This window comes from Capricornis sumatraensis, chromosome X (assembly GCF_032405125.1).
Source record: "Capricornis sumatraensis isolate serow.1 chromosome X, serow.2, whole genome shotgun sequence".
NCBI classification, from domain to species: Eukaryota; Metazoa; Chordata; class Mammalia; order Artiodactyla; family Bovidae; genus Capricornis; species Capricornis sumatraensis.
Genome location: NC_091092.1, coordinates 41199099 through 41221827, shown reverse-complemented (window position 1 = coordinate 41221827; position 22729 = coordinate 41199099). Strand labels below are relative to the sequence as shown.

Here is a 22729-nt window from a genome sequence, read left to right as displayed (position 1 = left end):
ACATCAGCTCCCACTCTCTTCTCAATTCACTACTGTATGGTTTTGGCCCAACCCGATCGAAAGTTCTCTCAAAAATCTTCCATTACCTTCTTGTTGACACGTTGAGTAGCTTCTTCTCAGTCCTTACTTTCCTTGACCTTTCTATAACGTTCTACTGTGCTTCTCCTCCTCTCTTTAAAGTGTTCTCCTCACTTGCCTTCTTGAAGCCTGTTTTATTCATCTTCTCCCCTGGCCCTGGCTGAATCATGTCTCTGTCACCAGCTTCTCATATTCCAAGGAGTCTCAGGCCATTACTTCCCATGGGAAGGAAAGGCTTTGAGGAACTGTGATTCCTGTGGAGCCCTTAGGCAGCCTCAGGTGGGAAGGGTCTGAATCTCTGAGAGTAATAGTTATGACACTCCTGTGGAAGGTGGTGATCATTCTCAGGCTGGTGGAGGAAAGCCAGCACTCACACCACCCATCCACACTGTCAGTTTCCAGGATGAAGTTGTTCTGTTTCGGGGAATATGACTTGACTCACGATGTACCTAAACAAGTATAGCATTGGCCCACATCATAAGATTCTACAGCAAAAGGACAGTTTCCAAATGTATTACATGATGTTCTTCTTTGTTCCTTTCTCAGTGGCTGGACACAGAAGTGAGACCTAGTTAGTGGCTGAATCCCCTAGACATCATTTTGTATTAGACACTAAGCTTTCTGAGTCTCATTTAAGGGCAATTACTGTGGCATTCCTCTCCTGACAAGGAAGTTGTCATCACAAAAGTTACTTTAAGTCATTAATCAGGAATATGTGGTCAGAATAGCCCAGCTTTGATAGTATACAAAGCCTAGGTGACCCAAGTGTCCCATGGTGCTCTTAAAACCATTATACAGCAGTGAAGAGTGGGAGTGAACACCTGATTCTGAGGATCTGGGACATAACCTGCAGGTCCTCGTAAACGGGAAATACTTTATGAAATCTTAACTGAGTTTGCAAATAACCCAGCCTTTTGCTCCATCATACAGCCTTGTGTGTCCCAGTATAAAATAGTGTCCTTTTCCCTCTAAATCCCTGGGAAGAAGCATGCCATGGCCTCATGTCCCCACAGCCCACTGCACTGTAACCTGAAGGTACACCCAGCCCAGACTGAGAAACAGAGGCTATAGGAAGAGAGGCCATGCCTGTACTAGTGGTAAAATCCACTGCATTCTTTCAACATCCTAGCAGTGTACCTAAGGGTATTTGTAGGCTGGAATTAGCTGTAGGAAATGAAGTGGGCATCTCATTGCCCCAGCCCTCTTCCAGGATCGGTGACTGGATTGTTCCCAGAATTTGCAGTCACTTAGTTGGCGAAATTGGCAGCTCACTTATTTGTCACGAAGGCACGTTGTGAAATGGACCCTAAAAGGAGTCCCATTAGACCAATTAAAACCAGAGGCCTCAAGTGTGCCATTTCCCTCGTCTGATCTATGAAGAAGAAAATCTCCGACTCACTCCCGGAGACCTGAGGTTCATTAACAAAGTCATTTTCCTCTGCTTTCAAGTCTTAAGTAGTCATTTCACACCTGAAAGTTCACAAAGGTGGTGGTGGGGGGCGTTGATGTGGCAGGAAGGAAGGTTGTATTGAGGGGAGGACAAAGAAAACCAAGATCCATTAGGGATTCAGAAGCCAACGGCCCAAAGGCTTCTGTGGGAAGGGGCAGCAGAGTGTGCAATGGTACAGTTTCTAGTGATTTCCCCAATTTCAGCCTCGGGGGCCTACCAAGCAGTGCACTGCTGGTTTTACATACTCCTGTCCCAGGGCCCGACCATACACAGCAGATACAAAACACGGGGAGAGCAGTGTTGCTCTGTTGCCATATTAGGGCCTGGCTTGAAGCCTTCTGCGGGTGAAGACTTGGCAAGGAAGACACCCCCTGTTCAGCTCGGCAGCAGCATTTGCACCCCTGGTATTGCAATGACAGCTCTTCTCTTGGGCTGCCCCTGTGAAGTCCACCAGCTGGGGTGGGTGAGGCCCCTCTAGCAGTGCCTTGCCCTGCTTGATGCCCATGCCACCAGAGGGTGAGTGTTTGAATCTTCTTATATGTTCAAGACCCCATTGGCTCTGTAAGGGCCCAAAGGCTTGTCTCACTGGCTGACAGATTTTCCTTGGTTGCCTGTGCACGCCTGCTTGATGTACCTCAGTAACTTCTCTCCTAGGGCTTGGTGTTTATGGCCTTTAGGAGATGTCAGCGTTTAAAGAAAATAAAAACAGTCCAGCATGGATTTATTTCTTGCCAGGGTCTCTTAGCCACCATTAAACCAGCTTAAGAAGAAAGAGGATTCAGAATTTGGTAGCTGGTGAACATCACTAGGAAGGCTCACACCCCAGGAAAAGCAACTGATTGCATCTACTTGCTTCCAGGTGCTCTGGTGGGGCAGCCATCCTGGCTGCTGTGGGTAGAGGAATGATGGCGGCCTGAGCAGACTATGCTCCTCACTGGGCCCCAAGAGCCTTGGAATCAGAGAGAAATAAAACTAGAAGGAAATTTAGAGTTCATCTAGTCCAATACCTTGATTTAGCAAAATGGGGTGACTGAGGCCCAGGAGAGGTGACTTGCCAAAGGTGAAATAGTAACTCAGTGACTGAGCCAGGCCTGGAACCCAGGGCTCCAGACTCCCAGGATGGAGGCATCTTTCTTAGGAACTCCCCTAGGAGATTCTGAATAACTAAGAATGGGGTTGTTGGTGGTATTGTTGAGTTGTTTCTGACTCTTTGTGACCCCATGGACCACAGGCTTCCCTGTCCTTCACCATCTCCCAGAGTTTCCTCAAACTCATGTCCATTGAATCGGTGATGCCATCCAACCATCTCATCTTCTGTTGTCCCCTTCACATCCTCCTTTCAATCTTTCCCAGCATCAGGGTTTTTTCCCAATGAGTCAGCTCTCCACATCAGGTGGCCAAAATATTGGAGCTTCAGCTTTAGCATCAGTCCTTCCAATATTCAGGGTTGTACCCCAGAATAAGTGCTTCGTCCAATGCAGAAAACTTTTTCCACACAAAGCTCAGGCCTAAATGACTGATGATAATTTAAAGAGATTATCTAGTCTGCAACACAAAGGACATAAGAACAAAATGAGAGTCATGGCTGAGTGTGTAATGAGTACAGATTGTTGGGTCTAACCCTCTGGGTGTAGTTAAACTGATGACAAATAGAAACAGATTTTTGAATTTAGCATGAAAATCTCCTTGCTGGCCCAAAAGGTTCTCACTGACATTCAACTGCAAGACAGAAACAATTTATGTGCATTTTACACTATGTACCTAACCAAACATCACTGATAAACATAAAAATATGAGTGATTTAAGAGTATGGTTTGTGGTGATCCCCATAATGCATCTGGCATGTAGCAAAATGAGATGGTCTTGGTTTGGTGTAGATTTAGCTTCTTCATAGGGTTTTGAAATTTTTTTTTTTAAATATTTGCTACTGGCAGATCCCCAGATACCGTTCCCACAGGCTTCTTGTTTTTCCCAAGACAAGATGTCTGACAAGTCTCTCCCACCCACTTAGGGCTGTCCTCCAAACTGTTAACAATGATCTTTCTGAAAAACACAAAACATATTGTGTGGATTCCTTACTTAAAAACCTGCAGTGCCTCCCTATTGCCCACAGAATAAAGTCTTATCTCTAATCTGTCAAGATCTGGCCTTTATTTTCTTGTCCTTCCTGCCTTACCCTTTATCATCCATCAAGCAACACATGCACAAACACACACCCCCTACAACAATGAGCGCTCAACATTGCTTCCCTCCATAGAGGCTACTGGCTCGCACTCAGTGTGCCCTCTCAGCATTCTCAGGTATTGATGATTTGACTCTAGCGGAACCCTCTGCCTGAAATGGGAAATCTCATTCAGCCCTGCCACAGTCCACCCATGCTTCATGGCACAGTTATAACCCAGTTGTCCAAAGGAACCTTCCAGTAAGCTTTTATTAATTTTTCTCTCTCCCTTCTTTGTTTTTAAAATTTATATTTGGGCCATGCTGGGTCTTCATTGCAGCACACAGGCTTTCTCGAGTTGTGGTGCAACCGCCCTGTAGCATGTCGGATCTTAGTTTCTTGACCCAAGGTCAAACCTGCACCTCCGGCATTGGAAGGCGGATTTTTTTTTTTTTTTTGGCAGTATAATTGCTTTACAATGTTGTGTTAGTTTCTGCTGTACAACAATGTGAATTAGACATCCCCTTCCTTTTGAACCTCCTTCCCAATCCCCATCCCACCCCCTAGATCATCACAGAGCACCAGCTTTCCCACTAGCTACCTATTTTATACATGGTAGTCAGTGCTACGGGCTTCCCTGGTGGCTCTCTCTCAATATGTCCCACCCTCCCCTTCTCCACCCCATGGCTACATGCCTGTTCTCTCTGTCTGCATCTCTATTCTTGCCCTGCAAATAGGTTCATTGGTACCATTTTTCTAGATTTCACATATATGCATCAATATATGGTGTTTTTCTCTTTCTGACTTACTTCACTCTGTATGACAGACTCTAGGACCATCCACATCACTACAAATGACCCAGTTTCATTCCTTTTTATGGCTGAGTAATACTTCATTATATATATGTACCATATCTTCTTTATCCACTCATCTGTCAATGGACATCTAGGTTGGGAAGGCTGATTTTTACCCACTAGACAAGGGAAGTCCCTTCTCTCCTTTCTAACCCACTGGTGTTTCATTTTTGCCTTTATCTGAACCCTTTCCACTTTCTGCCAAGTGTCTTGTTGGTTTGTCTATTGGTCTGTAATCCCACCATAGTGTGGATTCCTGAAGGCAAACATTAAGTAAGTCTTTCTCCAATCTTCTAGCTCAATGCTTGGGACATAGTAGGCTGCCATTAAGTTTGTTGAATTAAATTGGATTGTATTTCCCCTTTCCTGGAATGTCCGTGCTTATCTTAACCAAATCTCTATTTCCTCTGTGTCCCATAGTGCTTCCTTGTCATGCTAAGCTGTCCTCTTCATCTCTGTTCTTCATGATGGTGGCCCAGGCTCAGAATGTATCTTTGCTGGAACCCCCATCAGTATCAGCCACAGGAGCCTGGCTATAGGACTGAGTGATAAAGCTTTGCTGCTGCTGGGTGGGAAGCCTCAGGAAACCCATAGCCACAGCGTAGGAAGCACAGAAAGGTATTATTCTGAATATTCCTAGGATCATTTGGAGGTAGGAGACTTGGCCCAGCTTTGTGCCAGGTGTGTGTCTGATGGCCTTGGCCATTATTGCTGATTGCTTCAGGAAAATAGAGCTGATATAAAAACCATTTGGGGTCCCAGAACCTAAAGCTCTTTTCAGTAGTTCACAAAGCTTAAGAAGGCTACTTAGTCAACTGTGTGATCAGTTGTATGCGGAAACGTTGACTTCTCTCATGTGCTTTTTCCAATTGATGTATAGTTGATTTACAATGTTCTGTTTCTGCTGTATAGCAAAGTGATTCAGTTATACACGTAGATAGTTTTTAAATATTTTCCATTATGGTTTATCACCAGATATTGACTACAGTTCCCTGTGCTATATAGTAGGACCTTGTTGTTTATCCGTTTTATATGTAGTAGTTTGTATCTGCTAATCCCAAACTCCCATCCTTCCCCTGCCCCTCCTCCTCCTTGGCAACCACAAGTCTGCTCCCTACGTCTGTGAGTCTGTTTCTGTTTCATAGATAAGTTCATTTGTGTCATATTTTAGACTCCACACACATAAGTGATATCATATGGCATTTGTATTTCTCTTTCTGACTTCACTTAGTATGATAATCTCTAGATCCATCCATATTGCTACAAATGGCATTACTTCATTCTTATGGCTGAGCGATATTCCATATATATGTGTGTGTATATATATATACACACCAGATATTTATTCATTCATCTGTGATGAACATTTACGTTCCTTCCATATCTTGGCATCTGTAAATAATGATGCTGTGAACACTGAGGTGCATGTATCTTTTTGAATTATAGTTTTGTTCAGATATACACCCAGAAGTAGGATTGATGGATCATATGTCAACTCTGTTTTTAGTTTTCTGGGATACCCTCCATAATATTTTCCGTAATGGCTGCAGCAACTTACATTGCCACCAACAGTGTAGGAGGGTTCCCTTTTCTCCACACCCTCTCCAGTATTTGTTCTTTGTAGGGTTTCTAATGATAGCCATTTTGACTGGTGTGAGGTGATATCTCATTGTGGTTTTGATTTGCATTTTTCTAATAATTAGTGATGTTGAGCATCTTTTTATTGCCTGTTGGCCACCTGTATGTCTTCTTTGGAGAAATGTCAATTTCGATCTTAGGCCCATAAGACTTAAGTTGGGTTGTTGGGGGTTTGTTATTGTTGTGTTGTATGAACTGTTTTGGAAATTAAGCCATTGTTGGTCACATCGTTTGCAAATATTTTCTCCCAGTCTGTAAGTTGTCTTTTTGCTTCATTTATTTCATCTGGGTTTTAGTTCTCATTGACAGGATATTTTCACTAAATGAGGTTTTGTTTTGTTTTGTTTTGTTTTCAAGAAGGAACCCATTACTACTTAAGCACTGCAGTATATTTGGTATATAAAATTTTGCAATTTGTGTATGGTATAGCTCCATATGAGGTTCAGAGTTAGCCCTGTGTTCAAAGAACACTTCTGCCACTTGCCAGCTGTGTAAATATGGGCAAAAAAGTAAGCTGAGCTTGAGCTTCCTCATCAGTAAAATGGGAATTATAATACCTATTTCATAACATTGCTGAGAGTGTTTAATTACATGAGATCATGTATATAAAGGGTAGTTATGCCTGGCACACAAGGAGGACTCAATAATTGGTAGTCATTTTTATAATTTCAAAACATAGATCCTAGATATAGACATAACAAAAGATGTGTTGGGTGGTACAAAGATGAGAAACTGCTGGATTTAACATAATTCCTGGGTGTACCATAACTGCTATAGTAGACAAAAGTGTGTGTGTTCATGGATTATTTGAAGAGCAAGATAAATAGTAGGGGAACTGAGTGGTCACAGTAGTAGATGTTGTTTGTTTAATCCTGATGTTGGGCAAGGGGAATATCCGGAAAAGGAATTTGAAAGCACTGCTGAGAAGGCTCTCATTCACGTCAGTCCTAAAAATACTCCTCTTCATTTAAGTTGAGAAGTTGCCGTGAAACTCAAGGCTGGGCTTTCAGCAGACCCAGCCATATGTGTTCTCAAGGCTGGTGAAATCTGATCAGGCCCTAAGCCTGCACTGCCTTGCCGACTGACAGCTGACCTCCGCCTGCTCTGTGTGCCCTGTGCCATTCACCTTGCTGAGCCAGAGGTCTGATTTCCAAGCAAAGCATTGCTCTTTGTTCTTTTTCTCTTTGATTTTCTTTGTATCTAGTTATTTTGTGGGGAGAAGGAATGGAGATTAGTCTGCTGATTTGCTTTTCCCTCAGTAAGAGGGTTCGCGGGAAATTTTGATTTGAATTATTAACAAGGAAGAAGAAACACTTTCTCAGCTTCAGAAGAGCACAATGTGGTCAGATTCTTATATATTGAAAGTTAGGACATCATTTCTTTGTACAGCAATGAAAAATAATTATAGTTCATAACAAAATAGAAAAATTATTTGTATTGAATATGATAAGCAAAGGACTCAATGAAATCTGCATTCAGATTAATAGGAAAAACATCAATACCAAGTAGATAAGAAGGCAAAGGATATGAACTGTCCTTCATTGAGAAATATAATTAGTGAACAACAAAAAAGCGTTCATCTATACTAGTAATTGCACATGTGTGCTCAGTCATGTCCGACTCTTTGTGACCCCATGGACTGCACCCCACCAGGCTCCTCTGTCCAAGGGATTCTCCAGGCAAGAATACTGGATATGCCCTCCTCCAGGGGATCGTCCCAATCCAGGGAATGAACCCGCATCTGTGCCACCTGGGAAGCCCATACTAGTAATCAGATACATGCAAATTAAAGAAACTGTGAGATATCATCTTATACAGACTACAATGTCTTTTTTTATTGAGACATAGTAAATTTGGTTCCCTCATCATTGCTAGTGGCATTATAAACTGCAATAGCCCTCTGGAAAGTAGCACTGCGGACTGTGTAATCAGACCCTTTGCCTTTGATCACCTTGACTTTGCTGTCTGCTCTCAGCAGTGCCAGCCTGTTAACAGCAGCCCTGGTCTTAGGCCCTGCTCTGCACACATCCTGGACCAGCTGAGTCCCCACACCTTCTTCCTGTGACTTATTGCATGTTTCATCCGCTGTAAGAGGAGCTCTTCCTTCCTCTTCCTTCCTTCCTTCTGCAGAATCCCAGTCATTTCCTCTCTGCCTGTTGCTAAGCATCTCCATGTCCCCAAGAGATCTTTCTGGCTCCATTGCCCACAGGACAGTTGGCTGCTGAAGTTGCTCACATCACATCACCTTCACAAGATATTGAAAATAGAAACATTGGTGACCGAGTCTAGAAAAGCCAAAGGAAAAGATTTGCGCTCTAAATCTGGAAGAGCAAATCTAAAAGAAACTGAGCCCTGGGGCAACCATCTTTAATTTCCTGATACACCACTATCAACTTAGATTTGCCTTCTGGGTGACTTTTGAGTTAGGCCAACCCCAGTACCCCAGTTTCTTTTCAGAATCATGAAGATATCTCATAAATGGTAGGCAAAGAGGGACTGTTACCCATAGGCCTCTCCTTAGTCTTAATTTACTTGCTGTCAGTTTAAATCCTATGCATATCATGTGCGTGTGTGTTGGCAGTCAGCAGTGAAAAGGCCATATAGATAAAAGAAGAAATATTTCAGAAAAATAAAACTTTCAATGGCAAACTACCCTACTGTCAACTCTAAGGCAAGGCTCCCAGGGGTACAGGACACAGAAAAGGTACACTGGGGGTTCACCACATCCCCTCCCCCACCCACACACATACACATGAGAACACACATGTAGTTACCCACACGGCACAGCCTTGCCAACCAGGAGACATGACAAGGGCGTGTGCACCCCAGGGTGTGGGTGGAGCCAAAGGCAGGAGGGGAGTGGCCAGCTCATGTGCGCCTTGTTGGTGTCCTCTCTGGCAGGAATACCACTAGCCCTCTTCCTCGGGTGGGCCCCAGCTCCACACCTGTGTTTTCTTCCCATCTCCCAGCGGCCTTCCTTTCAAGGAAAGGAAGAACTCAAAGCCGGGCTAGCCTAGCAGTCCAGACAAGTGCCTGGGCCATGAAGAGTGCATGCCTGAGGCCGTTGGTGAGCCTGCATTTAAAGTCTTTCTTCTCTTTTGGCAGAACTGGCTTATGATCTGGATGTGGACGATGCTCCTGGAAGCAAGCAACATGTGAATCAGAAGGACAATGAGATAGTTGCCTCTCACAACCTGGGGAATGGCCATCCTCCCCTGAAGCTTCTCACCAGCTTGGCAGTCTCTGTGCTGTGCTTTTTCCTCCTGGTGCACTGACTGCCAAGCTCACAGGATATGTGCTGCCCTTCAGCACCCTGTGGTGTCCCTCTATAAAGGGAACCACCTTTTTCTTTTTTTCCTATTTTTTTATCTTCTATACCTCCTTCAGCCATTAAGTAGAAGACTAACCCTGTGTTACGTTTTCGAAAATCACATGGCATCTCCATGAGGAGGGTAAATTTTAGTGGTAGTATAGATTGTCTTTTGCAATAAATCAAATTGTGCCAAATTATTTTCCTATGTTTGGCTGCTAGAACATGGTTGCCATGTCTTTCTCTCTGTCTTTCCCTTTGCATGGATTTCTTTGGAAAAAAAAAAAAATAAACACTCAAATAAAAATGCGTTGAGTCTTTTTTTAAGCCCTCGTACATGGTGACCATGCAGTGCTTTCCTCCTCCTCACTTAGCTTTCTATTCCATATGAGAAAATCCCCCTCCCTCCCTATCTTTTGGGTGAGTATCAGTCTTGGCCCCAAGCTCCAGCCAAAGCCAATCCCTCCCAACACACACCCCATCCATAATCTCCGCTTAGAAATAGATTAGAAGGAATTCCCTGATGGTCCAGTGGGTAAAACTCCATGTTCCTAATGCAGGGGGCCTGGGTTTGATCCTTGATCAATCAAGGAACTAGATCCCACATGCTGCAACTAAGACCCAGCACAGCCAAATAAATAATTTTTAAAAATAAATGGGTTAGAGTGTCTTGCCTGTGAAACTAAAGACACTTCAAAATACTCCCCCCATCTCTCTTTACAAATTTCTCTTTGCTGAAAATGTTTTGCCCAACTAGAAATCCTCTGTATGGATCATGTACACAATATTTTTTTCCTTTCCCCCTACCCAGAGAGGGGTCCCCAAGGGTACAAAGGAGTACTTCCCCCAGCTTCCTTGCTCCCTGTCACTCTTCTCCAGGGGTTGCCACATGGCAAGGCTGGCAGTTGCCCTGGGTCAGGTCATAGGGGTTGTTGTCAGGAGACCCAGGATTATAGGAAGCAACGCAGCTCTTGGCCTCATACGGGTTCCTTCGACAGTTGTTTTTTCCACAACTAGGCCTTGCATACCTGTTGGCTGTCAGGCACTCTACCAGCTGCAAGATGATAGAAAACCAAACAGATTGGATCCCGCTCTCATGGAGCTGAAGGTCTGGCACCAATACTAATTCCAATACCAACTTTGTCCATTGTAGGTCCAGTATTATCTCTGAAGACTGTGTTTCACACATACGCCATCCCAATAATGATGCTGATGCTGCTCTTTGAATGTTCTGCTGCAAAAGAACCTCAGGAATGACTGACTTGACATTGTTTCCAAGGCCTGGCTTAGTGCCCATTTGCCAGATCAGGTCACCCGTCATTGTTGACTCTTTATAAGTGGGACTCAGCTCCCACCTGAGGGCAAGGAGAAGCAAAGCTGAAGGATGAGGAGAGAGAGGGGCTGGGCACACAGCCCGGAGTGTGAACCAAGGTCAGGGAGGGGCTGAGACGTCCCCTTTGATTCTGGGAGGCAGTCCCAACCAGGAGCTCCCATTTCTGCAGGGTGACAGGAGGAAGGGGGGGGGGGTCATTTCTCACAACTTATGGGTCACCAACATACTTTCATCAGGGTCTCCTGAGGAGCACAAGTTCCTGGTAGCCATGTTCATCCTTTGCAGAAATTTTGCAAATACAAATTGGAAACTTCTGGTTTAGCATTTCCTTCACTTGGTTTTGGTCAAGGCTACAATCAGTGGTATTTGTTAGCATCTTTCAATGATTTGTAGTGGTTGGTAACACTTGAACAGGCATTATCTTTTAAACATCATTATTTCTGTATTTGAGTAAGATTTATGAGAATCATTATTCTTTGATTCATGAAACCTAAATACTGCAAAAGTTTGTTCCTTGGACTCAAGAGTATGCCAGGCTATACTACCAGCAGACCAGAAGGCTTGAAAGCCCAGTTAGCGCCTAATGGCAGTCCCTGTCACTTGACAGCAAGGTTTTATCTAATGTGGCAAAAATGTGACCCTGAGATTGGGTTTTATGCCTGCAAACAGAAGGGTACCATCTTCAAGTCCTTTTCCTCCTCTCTAGGAGATGAAAAGGACTGATTTTGAACATCTTTCACATTCATTTCCCTTAAGCGTCTGCCTGCAATGCGGGAGACCTGGGTTCGATCCCTGGGTCAGGAAGATCCCCTGGAGAAGGAAATGGCAACCCACTCCAGTATTGTTGCCTGGAGAATCCCATGGACGGAGGAGCCTGGAGGGCTACAGTCCACGGGGTCGCAAAGAGTTGGACACGACTGAGCGACTTCACTTTCCCTTTTGTAAAATCGACAGTCCAGTTCAGATGTCCAGCTTCTTTGTTGCTCTGATTTTGTGGCATCGTTGGTCCCAAAAGGAAGTAAGTGCCAGCCCCTCTGCCCAGTGATGGGATTATGCATGTGCTGTTGCCACATGCCTCTCAACACATTGCCAGCTTCAGGTCATATTTGATACACTTCAGTTCCCAGAACATGACCCAAGCTGGGCAGCGTTTCTGTGATCTTGGTACACCACCACTACAGTCCATGCCCACTGAGTGATGACCAGCCAGCAGAAGGCTCTATATAAAGTCCAAGGTCTTCTGCCTTCAGCTAAATGGTCGGGATTTAAATAACCACTCACACTTACAAAACATAGAAAATCCGCCATCTCCTATTGACATTTTACTTTTACTCAATGGCCTGTCTCTCAGCATTTTATCCATGCCTTTTCCTATTTCTCTGTATTTATTCTCCTAGTTCAGAATCTAGTTTCACAGCTAGTTGTTGGTAGCTTTATACCTTTGAAGTGTTTATCTTAGCCTTTGCTTTTAACGTCCTACATGAATTCCGTTAAGATGACAATTTTGTCCTTAGACTAAGCCTGTGTACATGTGTGCTAAGTTGCTTCAGTCATGTCCAACTCTTTGTGATCCCATGGAGTGTAACCTGCTAGGCTCCTCTGTCCATGGGATTCTTTAGGCAAGAATACTGGAGAGGGTTGCCATGCCCTCCTCCAGGGAATCTTCCTGACCCAGGGATCGAACCCATATCTCTTACGTTTCCTGCATTGGCAGGTGGGTTCTTTACCACTAGCACCACCTGGGAGGCCTTAGACTAGGCTCAGTAGTTGGAAAGTTGCACCATCTTCGGAGTTTTCAGGCCTCTTTCTCGTTGGATCCATGTGTGAACTTCCACCAGCTCAACTCTGGTATTTTGAACAAGGTTAAATCATGTAACAACATACTGAATCCCTAGGTTGAAAAGGGCCCATTAGTTTCATCCCACAACCCATGTTTGATTAGCACCTAAGGCAGAGCTCTCACTAAGTTGCAAAGCAGACTATTTGGTTGCTGGACACCTTCGATTTTTAGAAAGTTAATTTTTTTTTTTCAAAAGAAATATACACAGGTGATCAAAATCTAATTGTACATCATCATGTAAAGTTTAAAAGATGACATTTGTCTCATGATTCCATACACCATAGTATTAAATATTTGATTGAAATCTTTGCACTTTTTTTTTGGCTTTGTATGTATATATTCACCCACATGAGATTATAATGAATGTATAGGTCTATAATATGAATCAGTCTTTGATAGGTTGAGCCTAAATCTGCCTGCCTGTAATTTCTACCCATTGTTCTTGGCTCTTCCATAATGACCAACATGAGAGTAAGACAATACCACTTTTCATACAGCTGTCTTTAATCATTTTCAATCAGTGACTCTTGCCTCTTCCGAGCTGGTTTCTTCAACTCATTTACCTGTTCCCTGCTCTAGTGGGTCAGTGGTCCTTTCATGCTGTTGTGCTGATAGCTGAGCTCAGGGTGCAGCTGGAGCCTGTGCAGAATGGAGCATGGGTTTTCAAGTTCCTACAGAGCCCAAGACCTCCACCTCCTTAGAATGCAGACACTCAAGAGGCCACGTCGCATTCTTCATGAAGGATGGGCTTGTGGCCAACTGAAACCCCCAAGTGATTTTGCATGAATAGCTGCCAAGCCAGGTCTCTTCCATCCCATACTCATGTAACTGATTTTTTTAAAACCAAATTCCAAGGGCCTTTGATTTTACTTGTCTAGATATTGGGCCAGACAGTATACACTGTGTGTGAGAGAGAGAGACAGACAACAAGAACAGGGGGAGAAAATTTTCTTGCCAAGGCCATACATTTTTGGAAGTTTTCTTTTGGAATGACTATTGAGCCAGTTTATGTACCATACAAGAAAATTAGCCTCATTTCTTTATAGTCACACCTTGTTTTGAACCAAAAATAATGTTCTGCAGCTTGATCACCCACTTCATTCACTACATTTGCTGCCAAGTAGCTTTTAGCTGTTTCCAAAAATCAAATTTGCCTCCAAGAAACAAAGGGCCTCCCTGAGAAGATTCCAAAGAATATGCTATGGGATATGGAGGAGTTCTCCCCCAAAGAAAAGTTCTACAGTGTTTGAGGACACTGTACGTCTTGGAAGGACACGGCATTAGTTTGAATATAAAAGGTCTGCTAGGTTTGCTAAGGAACCGACAAAATAAGCTCATCACTTTTTATTCATTTTTATATGTTTGGAAATATATATACTGGTTTTGAAAGTTTCACATTAAAAATAGATGGAAAAGAACAACATGGCAGAATAGGAAGACACAGAATTCACCTCCTCCCAACAAACACATCAAAAATACCTCTATATTTGGAGCAATCTCACTGAAAACTAACAAGACTAATATAAAGGCTCTTCTACAACCAAGGCTAAAAGAAAGATCCACACAGAATCAGGTAGGAAGGGAAGAGAAGTGGTCAAGTCATGACCTTTGCCCCTGGAAGGGGACACAGAATGGGGGTAGGGGGTGAAAAACACAGAGATCCTCACCGGGGAGGGAGCAGTTCCAGCCACACATTGGGCATATGCAGGCCTGGGAAGATGAGCCCCCTTAGCTACTTTGAAAAGGGCTATAAGAAACCTAGACTCCGCTAGTGAAGTGCATGCACACACTTGCTTACTCCTGAAACAAGGCAGAAAAAGTGGAATTGTATGAGATTCTGTCTAGTTTCCCACAACCACTCCAACGAGCTCCCTAGCCTGAGCCACACGTTCACTGTGCCCACTTGCTTCACAATGCAGCTCTGCACTAGCGTAAAGGCTGCCATGAGAGGAGTGATCAATCATGAGGGAATGTGCCAACCCAGACCCCGAAGAGCATCTGAACAGCAGAGGGGCAGCCATTACTGGTGCTTATAGAGGGGCTTCCCCGGTGGCTCAGAGGGTAAAGCGTCTGCCTGCAATGCGGGAGACCTGGGTTCGATTCCTGGGTCAGGAAGATCACCTGGAGAAGGAAATGGCAACCCACTCCAGCACTCTTGCCTGGAAAATCCCATGGACGGAGGAGCCTGATAGGCTACAGTCCATGGGGTCTGAAAGAGTCGGACATGACTGAGCGACTTCACTTTCATAGAGGCAGCACATCAGAAGTGGCCCCAGATCTGACTGGTCAGGTGGCCACAGCCCAGGCCAGTAGACCCACACTATGCACCCATACCTGGCCCCTCTTCCTGTAGGGAACCCTGCTCCCTCGAGGGCAAGCGTTCTGATGCTGGGAGGAGGGAGAGCACACACTTAGAAGGAATGGAGCCAGCTTGGACACAAACCTTAGGGCTTCTGCTCCAGCAACGTGGGACCCAACCCCCACTCTAATAGGGTATTTTTTGGCCACTAAGCAAAGAAGTAGATCATATCTGGCTCTTGTTCTAGCCCCTCTATCTCCAGCCCCACCTCCCACCATGGTGATAGCTGTCAGCGCACCCTGAGTAAAGACATAACTCACATGCATGTCAGATCCAGCTCTCCCACCAAAGCCACTGGGCACATGCAGACTGCAGAGGGACACTCCCACACAAGGACACACCTTCAAGACTACGACAGGTAACTCTTTCAGCTGTCTAATTTCACAGAAACAGAGAACGTTAAGCAAAATAAAAAGCAGAGAAATTTGTTTCAATTGACAAAACAGGAGAAAATCCCTGAAAAAAGAATGAGTTAAACAAAAATAACGTACCAGATAAAGAGTTCAAAGCATAAGTCATAGGAATGCTAACTGAATTAAAGAAAAGAATAAATGAACATTGTGAGAATTTTAAGAAGGAACTAGAAACTGTAAAAAAAAAAAAAAAGCAGAAGTGAAAAATACAATAAATGAAGTAAAAACCATACTCTGGTGGCTCAGATGGTAAAGAAAAACACACTAGAAGGAATTAATAACAGACTAGATGATACAGAAGAACGCATAAGTGATCTGGAAGATAGAACAGTGGAAAGTGTTAGTTGCTCAGTCAGGTCTGACTCTTTGCAACCCCATGGACTATAGCCTGCCAGGCTTCTCTCTCTATGGAATTCTCCAGGCAAGAATACTGGAGTGGGTAGCAATTCCCTTCTACAGGGGATCTTCCCAACCCAGGGATGCAACCTGGGTCTCCCACAGTGCAGTAAGATTCTTTACCATCTGAACCACCAAGAATAGTAGAAATGACCCAGTGATCCAATAAGAACAGCACAAAGGATTTCTCTGGTGGTCAGTGGTTAAGAATCCACCTGCCAATGCAGGGGACATGGGTTTGATCCCTGGTATAGGAAGATTCCACCTGCTGTGGAATAACTAAGCCCTTGCACCATAACTATTCAGCCTGTGCTCTAGAGCCCAAGAGCCACAACTAAGGATAGTCCCCACCTGCCACAACTGGAGAGAGCCTGTGTGCAGCAACAAAGAACCAGTGTAGCCAAAACATTAACAAAACAAAACAGCAAAAAGAAAAACAAATTTCAAAAAATGAGAATAGTTTAAGGGACCTTTGAAGCAATATAAAGTATACCAACATTTTCATTATAGGAGTCACTAAAGGAGAAGAGAGAAAAAGGTGAAAAATATACTTTATGAAATTGGAATGGAAGAAATAAAACTGTCACTATTTGCAGATGATCTGATACTACATATAAAAAACCCTACCATATAACTATACAAATCAGCCATAATTATACATATGGCTGACTTGTGTTTTTGTACAGAAGAAACCAATACAGCATTGTAAAGCAATTTTCCCCTGATTAAAAATAAATTTAAAAATAAATAAAAGTTGAGAAAAATAAAATTAACAGTTAACAAAACAGAGAAAATCCTAAAGTCTTCACCAGAAAGAGAAATCAAAGAAAAAAATATCCTGTTTAAGACTCTATCAAAAAGAGTAAACTACCTAGATATAAAATTAACCAAGGATGCAAAAGGCCTATTCTCTGAAAACTATAAAACACTGATGAAGGAAATTGAGGACAATACAAAGAAATGGAAAGATACCCTGGGTTCACTGATTGGAAGAATTAATATTGTTAAAATTTCCATATGCCCAAAGCAATCTATAGACTTAATGCAATCCCTTTTAAAAAATCTCATATTTTTCAGAATTAAAAATAACCCTAAAATTTATACAAAACCACAAAAGATCCAAGATTTCCGATGCAACCATGAGAGGGAAAAAAAAACAAAACTGGACATATCATACTCCCTAACTTAGACTATACAACAAAGCTACAGTAATTAAAACAGCATGGTACTGGCATAAAAACAGACACATAGATCAGTGAAACCAATAACCCAAAAATAAATCAACTCACCTATGATCAATTAATCTACAACAAAGGAGGCAAGAATATACAAAGGGGAAAAGATCATTTCTTCAACAAGAAATTTCTTCAACAATTTCTACTGAGAAAACTGGACAGCCACATGTAAAGCAATGAGATTCAAACATACCCTCATACCACATACAAAGATAAACTCAAAAGGCTTTAACGACTTAAACGCAAGAGGGAAACCATAAAACTCCTAGAAGAGAACAGAGGCAGACTACTCATTGACATAAACTGTAGCAATATTTTCTTGGATCAGTCTTCTAAGGTAAAGGAAATAAAAGCAAAAATAAATAAATGGGACCTAATTAAACATTAATGGTTTTACACAGAAAAGGAAACCATTGACAATACAAAAAGACAACCTATGGAATGACAGAATATTTGCAGGTCATGTGATGAACAAGAAGTTAATATACAAAATATACAAATAGCACAGACAACTCAATATGTAAAAAAAAAACACACACACACACACACACACAATCAAAAAATGGACAGAAGGCCCAAATAGACATTTTTCCAAAATAGACATACAGATGGCCAACAGACACATGAAAAAATGCTCAACGTCACTAATTATTAGAGAAATGCAAATCAAAATTGCAATGCAATATCACCTCACACCTGTCAGAATGGCTATCATCAAAAAGTCTACAAATAACAAATGTTGGAGAGGATGTGGAGAAAAGGGAATATTGATACACTACTGGTGGGAATGTAAATTGGTACAGCCACTATGGAAAATAGTATTTAATATGAAGGTTCTTCAAAAAAATAAAAATAGAACTACCATAGGATCAAGCAATTCCAATCCTGGCAATATATACACCCTAAAATGAAGACACTAATTTGAAAAGATAAATGCACCCCAATGTTCACTGCAGCATTATTCACCATAATCATGACATGGAAGCAATCCCTGCTCTCATGGGGATTCACATCTATTGCGGGAGACAAGAAATTACAATACAATATAAACATTAGAATAGAAGTATACACAGGATGTGAGGGAGAGTGTAGAATGGGGAACATACTATGGTCAATGGTGAGGGATATAACCCTTGAAGAAAGTGTAGAAGAAAGCACAGAAATTTACATATGGCTGATTTGTGTTTTTGTACAGAAGAAACCAATACGGCATTGTAAGGCAATTTCCCCCCGATTAAATATAATGTAGAAATGCTCCAGATTACAAAGGAGACAGAGTGTCTTCAGCAGAGCAGTATGACACAGGTCCATAGTGGACCATGCACACGGCTGTTGCATTATTGGTCATTGTGGGGCACCGTGGGACTCCAGGGCACCCATCCACAAGACGGGAAATTTATGTGGAGCATACACAGAGCATGCAAGGATGGGCACAATAAAGGACAGAAATGGTAGGGACCTAACAGAAGCAGAAGAGATTAAGAAGAGATGGCAAGAATATACAGAACTGTACAAAAAAGGCCTTAATGACCTGGATAACCATGATGGTGTGGTCACTCACCTAGAGCCAGACATTCTGGAGTGTAAAGTCAGATAGGCTATGAACAAAGCTAGTGGAGGTCATAGAATTACAGCTGAGCTATTTAAAATCCTAAAAGATGATGTGTCAAAGTGAAAGAAAGTGAAGTCGTTCAGTCATGTCCGACTCTTTGTGACCCCATGGACTATAGCCTACTAGGCTCCTCCATCCATGGGATCTTCCAGGCAAGAATACTGGTTGCCATTTCCTTCTCCAGGAGATCTTCCCGACCCAGGGATTGAAACTGGGTCTCTCACGTTGTGGGCAGATGCTTTGCTGCACTAAACATGCAACCAAATTTGGAAAACTCAGCAGTGGCCAGAGGACTAGAAAAGGTCAGTTTTCATTCCAATCCCAAAGAAAGACAATGCCAAAAAATGTTCAAACTACAGCACAGTTGTGCTTGTTTCACATGCTAGCAAGGTAATACTCAAAATCCTTCATGCTAGGCTTCAACAGTATGTGAACTGAGAACTTCTAGATGTATAAGCTGGGTTTAGGAAAAGCAGAACAACCAGAGATAAAATTGCTAACATCTGCTGGATCATAGAGAAAGCAAGGGAATTCCAGAGAAACATCTACTTCTGTTTCATTGACTATGCTAAAGCCTTTGTGTGGATCACAACAAACTGTGGGAAATTATTCAAGAGATGGGAATACCAGACCACCTTACCCGCCTCCCAAAAAACCTGTATGCAGGTCAAGAAGCAACAGTTAGGACCGGACATGGAACAACAGACTGGTTCCAAATTGGGAAAGGAGTACGTCAAGGGTACATATTGTCACCCTGTTTATTTAACTTATATGCAGAGTACATCATGTGAAATTCCAGGCTGGATGACTCACAAGCTGGAATCAACATTGCTGGGAGAAATGTCAACAAACTCAGATATGCAGATGATACAACTCTAATGGCAGAAAGTGAAGAGGAACTAAAGAGCCTCTTGAGGGTGAAATGAGAGTGAAAAGGTTGGCTTAAAATTCAACATTCAAAAACTAAAATCATGGCATCCAGTCTCATCACTTCATGGTAAATAGATGGGAGGGGGTGAATGGAAACAGTGGCAGATTTTATTTTCTTGGGCTCCAAAATCACTCCAGATGGTGACTGCAACCATGAAATTAAAAGATGCTTGATACTTGGAAGAAAAGGCATGGCAAACCTAGACAGAGTATTAAAAAACAGAGATATCACTTTGCCAACAAAGGTCCATATAGTCAAAGTTACGATTTTTCCAGAAGTCATGTATGAATGTGAGAGTTGGACCATAAAGAAGGCTGAGTGCCAAAGAATTGATGCTTTCAAACTGTGGTGCTCAAGAAGACTTTTGAGATTCCTTTGGACACCAAGGAGTTCAAAACAGTCAGTCCTAAAGGAAATCAACCCTGAATATTCATTGGAAGGACTGATGATGAAGCTGAGGCTCCAATACTGTGGCCACCTGATGCAAAGAGCCAACTCATTGGAAAAGACCCTGATGCTGGGAAAGATTGAAGGCAGGAGGAGAAGGGGACGACAGAGGATGAGATGGTTGGATGGCATCACCGACTCAATGAACATGAGTCTGAGCAAGCTCTGGGTGATAGTGAAGGACGGGAAGCCTGGCATGGTGCAGTCCATGGGGTTGCCAAGAGTCAGACGTGACTTAGTGACTGAACAACACAGAGCACCACATAGTGGTTAGAAGCAATGAGAAGTATTTACAGCCAGCAGGATGAATCTATCTCAAAAGCATAATATGGGCAAAAAAGCTGGAAACTGAATGGACTATATTACATCTAACCTTTGCAATGAATGAAAATATATTCAGAGAAGACAATACACATTTTACCAAAAAAAGTACACACTAAAAAGCATACACTGAGCACATTAGAATAGTTGCCTTTGTATGGAGGGGAACGGGAGTGGGCTTTGGGAATAAAAAGGAATAAATAAGTCAAACAGAGCAAGAAAAAGAGCCTTGTCTTGACCAACTCTGATGATATACAGTGAACTGAACAGTTATCTTTAACTCAACCTTTTGTACCTGAGGTCACAAACAAAACCAAACTTGAAGAAGAGAGGGAAAAAGGGAGGCTTAGAATTTTGGGAGAAACATCTTCTCTCCAAGGCCTGGCATAGAGTAGGTGCTCAGTAAATACATATTGAGAGAATGAACAAATGAGCGGTCCACACATTCTACCTCAGGTCACTTGAAACTACTGGCTAAGCAAATGTACTTTCAATCATGTGGCGTGTGGAGGTGATTCAGAAGTGACCCATAGAATCCCCAAAGTTTCAGTTTGAGACAATATATTTAAGAGTTCCTTCAGACAGATAATTATTGCTTTCTTTTGGGGTGAAAATCCCATTTCCAGTACCCTTAGGCAATGGAACTGTAATATTTATTCTGCTTTACTAGAGTCTTGAGCTCATAGAGATAGATGATCAACATTAACGCCCTCATTTTACCAATGTAGAAACGGAGGCCCAGAGAGGCTAGGGGACGTGCATAAAGTCACACAGCAAGGTAAGTGCAAAGTCAGCACTGACTCAACCAGAGCCTCTCCTATCACATTATACATACCCTGTCACCTGGAAAGAACAGAATTAACAGAGAGTTACACTGGAGAGCTAGAGTCAAGGCTGAAATTTCCTGACATCTGTGTGCATACAGAGTTAGTTATACTGACCTTCATTTTGATCCTGCTGCTGCTAAGTTGCTTCAGTTGGGTCTGACTCTGTGCGACCCCTTAGGCGGCAGCCCGCCAGGCTCCCCCGTCCCTGGGATTCTCCAGGCAAGAACACTGGAGTGGGTTGCCATTTCCTTTTGATCCTAGTGTGAGTTTAAAAAAAAAAATCTCTTATCTAACAAAACACATTGCCCTTCCAAATGAATGCGTTCAAGCCAGGGCCTGCTTCTAGACGCTTTGTGTTGCCCTTACAAATTGGAACCTTGGGGTGCGGGAATTCCATCCTCCTCAGGAAGACTCCCTGGCACAACGGCTGCATTGTTCTCCTCTCTCACACTGTTTGGTTTCGTGCCTTTGCTGTAAGATGTTAGGTATTTATTTTGTTTTGTTGGCGCTTTTGTAATCAGTCTAGACATGGGCCTACATGGAACCATCCAGGAGGCAGATAAATCTCCCACGGTGGAATTGGGGAACCCCGTTGGTGCTGTTCTCTCAGGGAAGGAAGGGCAGCAGCTCCTGGTCACCCAGCTCCCCAGCCAAAAATTCATGAAAACGACCGCAGGATGGACTGAACAGAGGAGGTAGGAAGTGCTCCATCTCTGAAAATATTCCCAGTCCCGTAGTAATTCTCACTTGGTCCTTGGGATGAATTTGCTGCCCACATTTTTGTCTTAGCCAGAGCACTAAACACTGTCTCACTGGAGATGAAAAGTCTCTTTTTGCATGGATCACAGAGACTGCGTTCTTACATGTCTCCACAGCGGAGGATTTGGAGATCTGATTTAACCCTAGATAAAGCAAAGATACATATTAAGACAAAAATACAAGGGGAGGGCAAAGCTGACTCAGATTGAATAGAGGTGGGTTTTATTTCGACTCTCTTGATGCGACCTGTTTTGGATTCTTATACTATCACAGAACAAATAGGAGCATGACAACTGTTTCACAATTTACAGGGCTGACTACTTTTGCCATTAGGATACAGTGCTGATAGATAGTAACAACTTTTTACCCTTCAGGAAATTAAAAAAATGTACACCCTTCCCCTATAGCTTCTTCCAACACCACACTGCCAACAGGAGACGCTTCTAGGGCATTGAGAATTCCAAATAAAAATGTATCTTAGGCTTGCAGTCAATAAAGTCATTTAGCCTGGGATCTGCCACTGCACTGAGGTCCACCTCTTACACATGGCAGCACTATAGATGTTTGTGGCATGAACATCAATTTGAGTGGCCGCATCCCTGGCAGATAATGTGGAAACTATTCACTTTCCCTTGGACAACATTACCACAGATTCCCACGTCTATACAGCGAGGCCACCAAGCACCAGCCACATGGAACATTGACCATAAGCTTTGAGTCTGAGCTGCTACTGATGGAGCATGTATCAGTAACCTAGGGCACGCT

General features: G+C 42.9%; 1 protein-coding gene across 3 annotated transcripts in view; it reads left to right on the top strand.

The window, feature by feature from the left end:
- GPC3 (glypican 3) overlaps window positions 1–9760 on the top strand; it is a 458636-nt gene extending 448876 nt beyond the window's left edge. For all 3 annotated transcript variants that reach the window (XM_068962139.1, XM_068962138.1, XM_068962137.1), the window contains one exon: window positions 9287–9760. In XM_068962139.1, the coding sequence (XP_068818240.1) occupies window positions 9287–9456 (170 nt within the window). In that variant the 3' untranslated portion in view covers window positions 9457–9760. The remainder of the gene's footprint in view (window positions 1–9286) is intronic.
- The last annotated feature ends 12969 nt before the right edge of the window (window positions 9761–22729 follow it).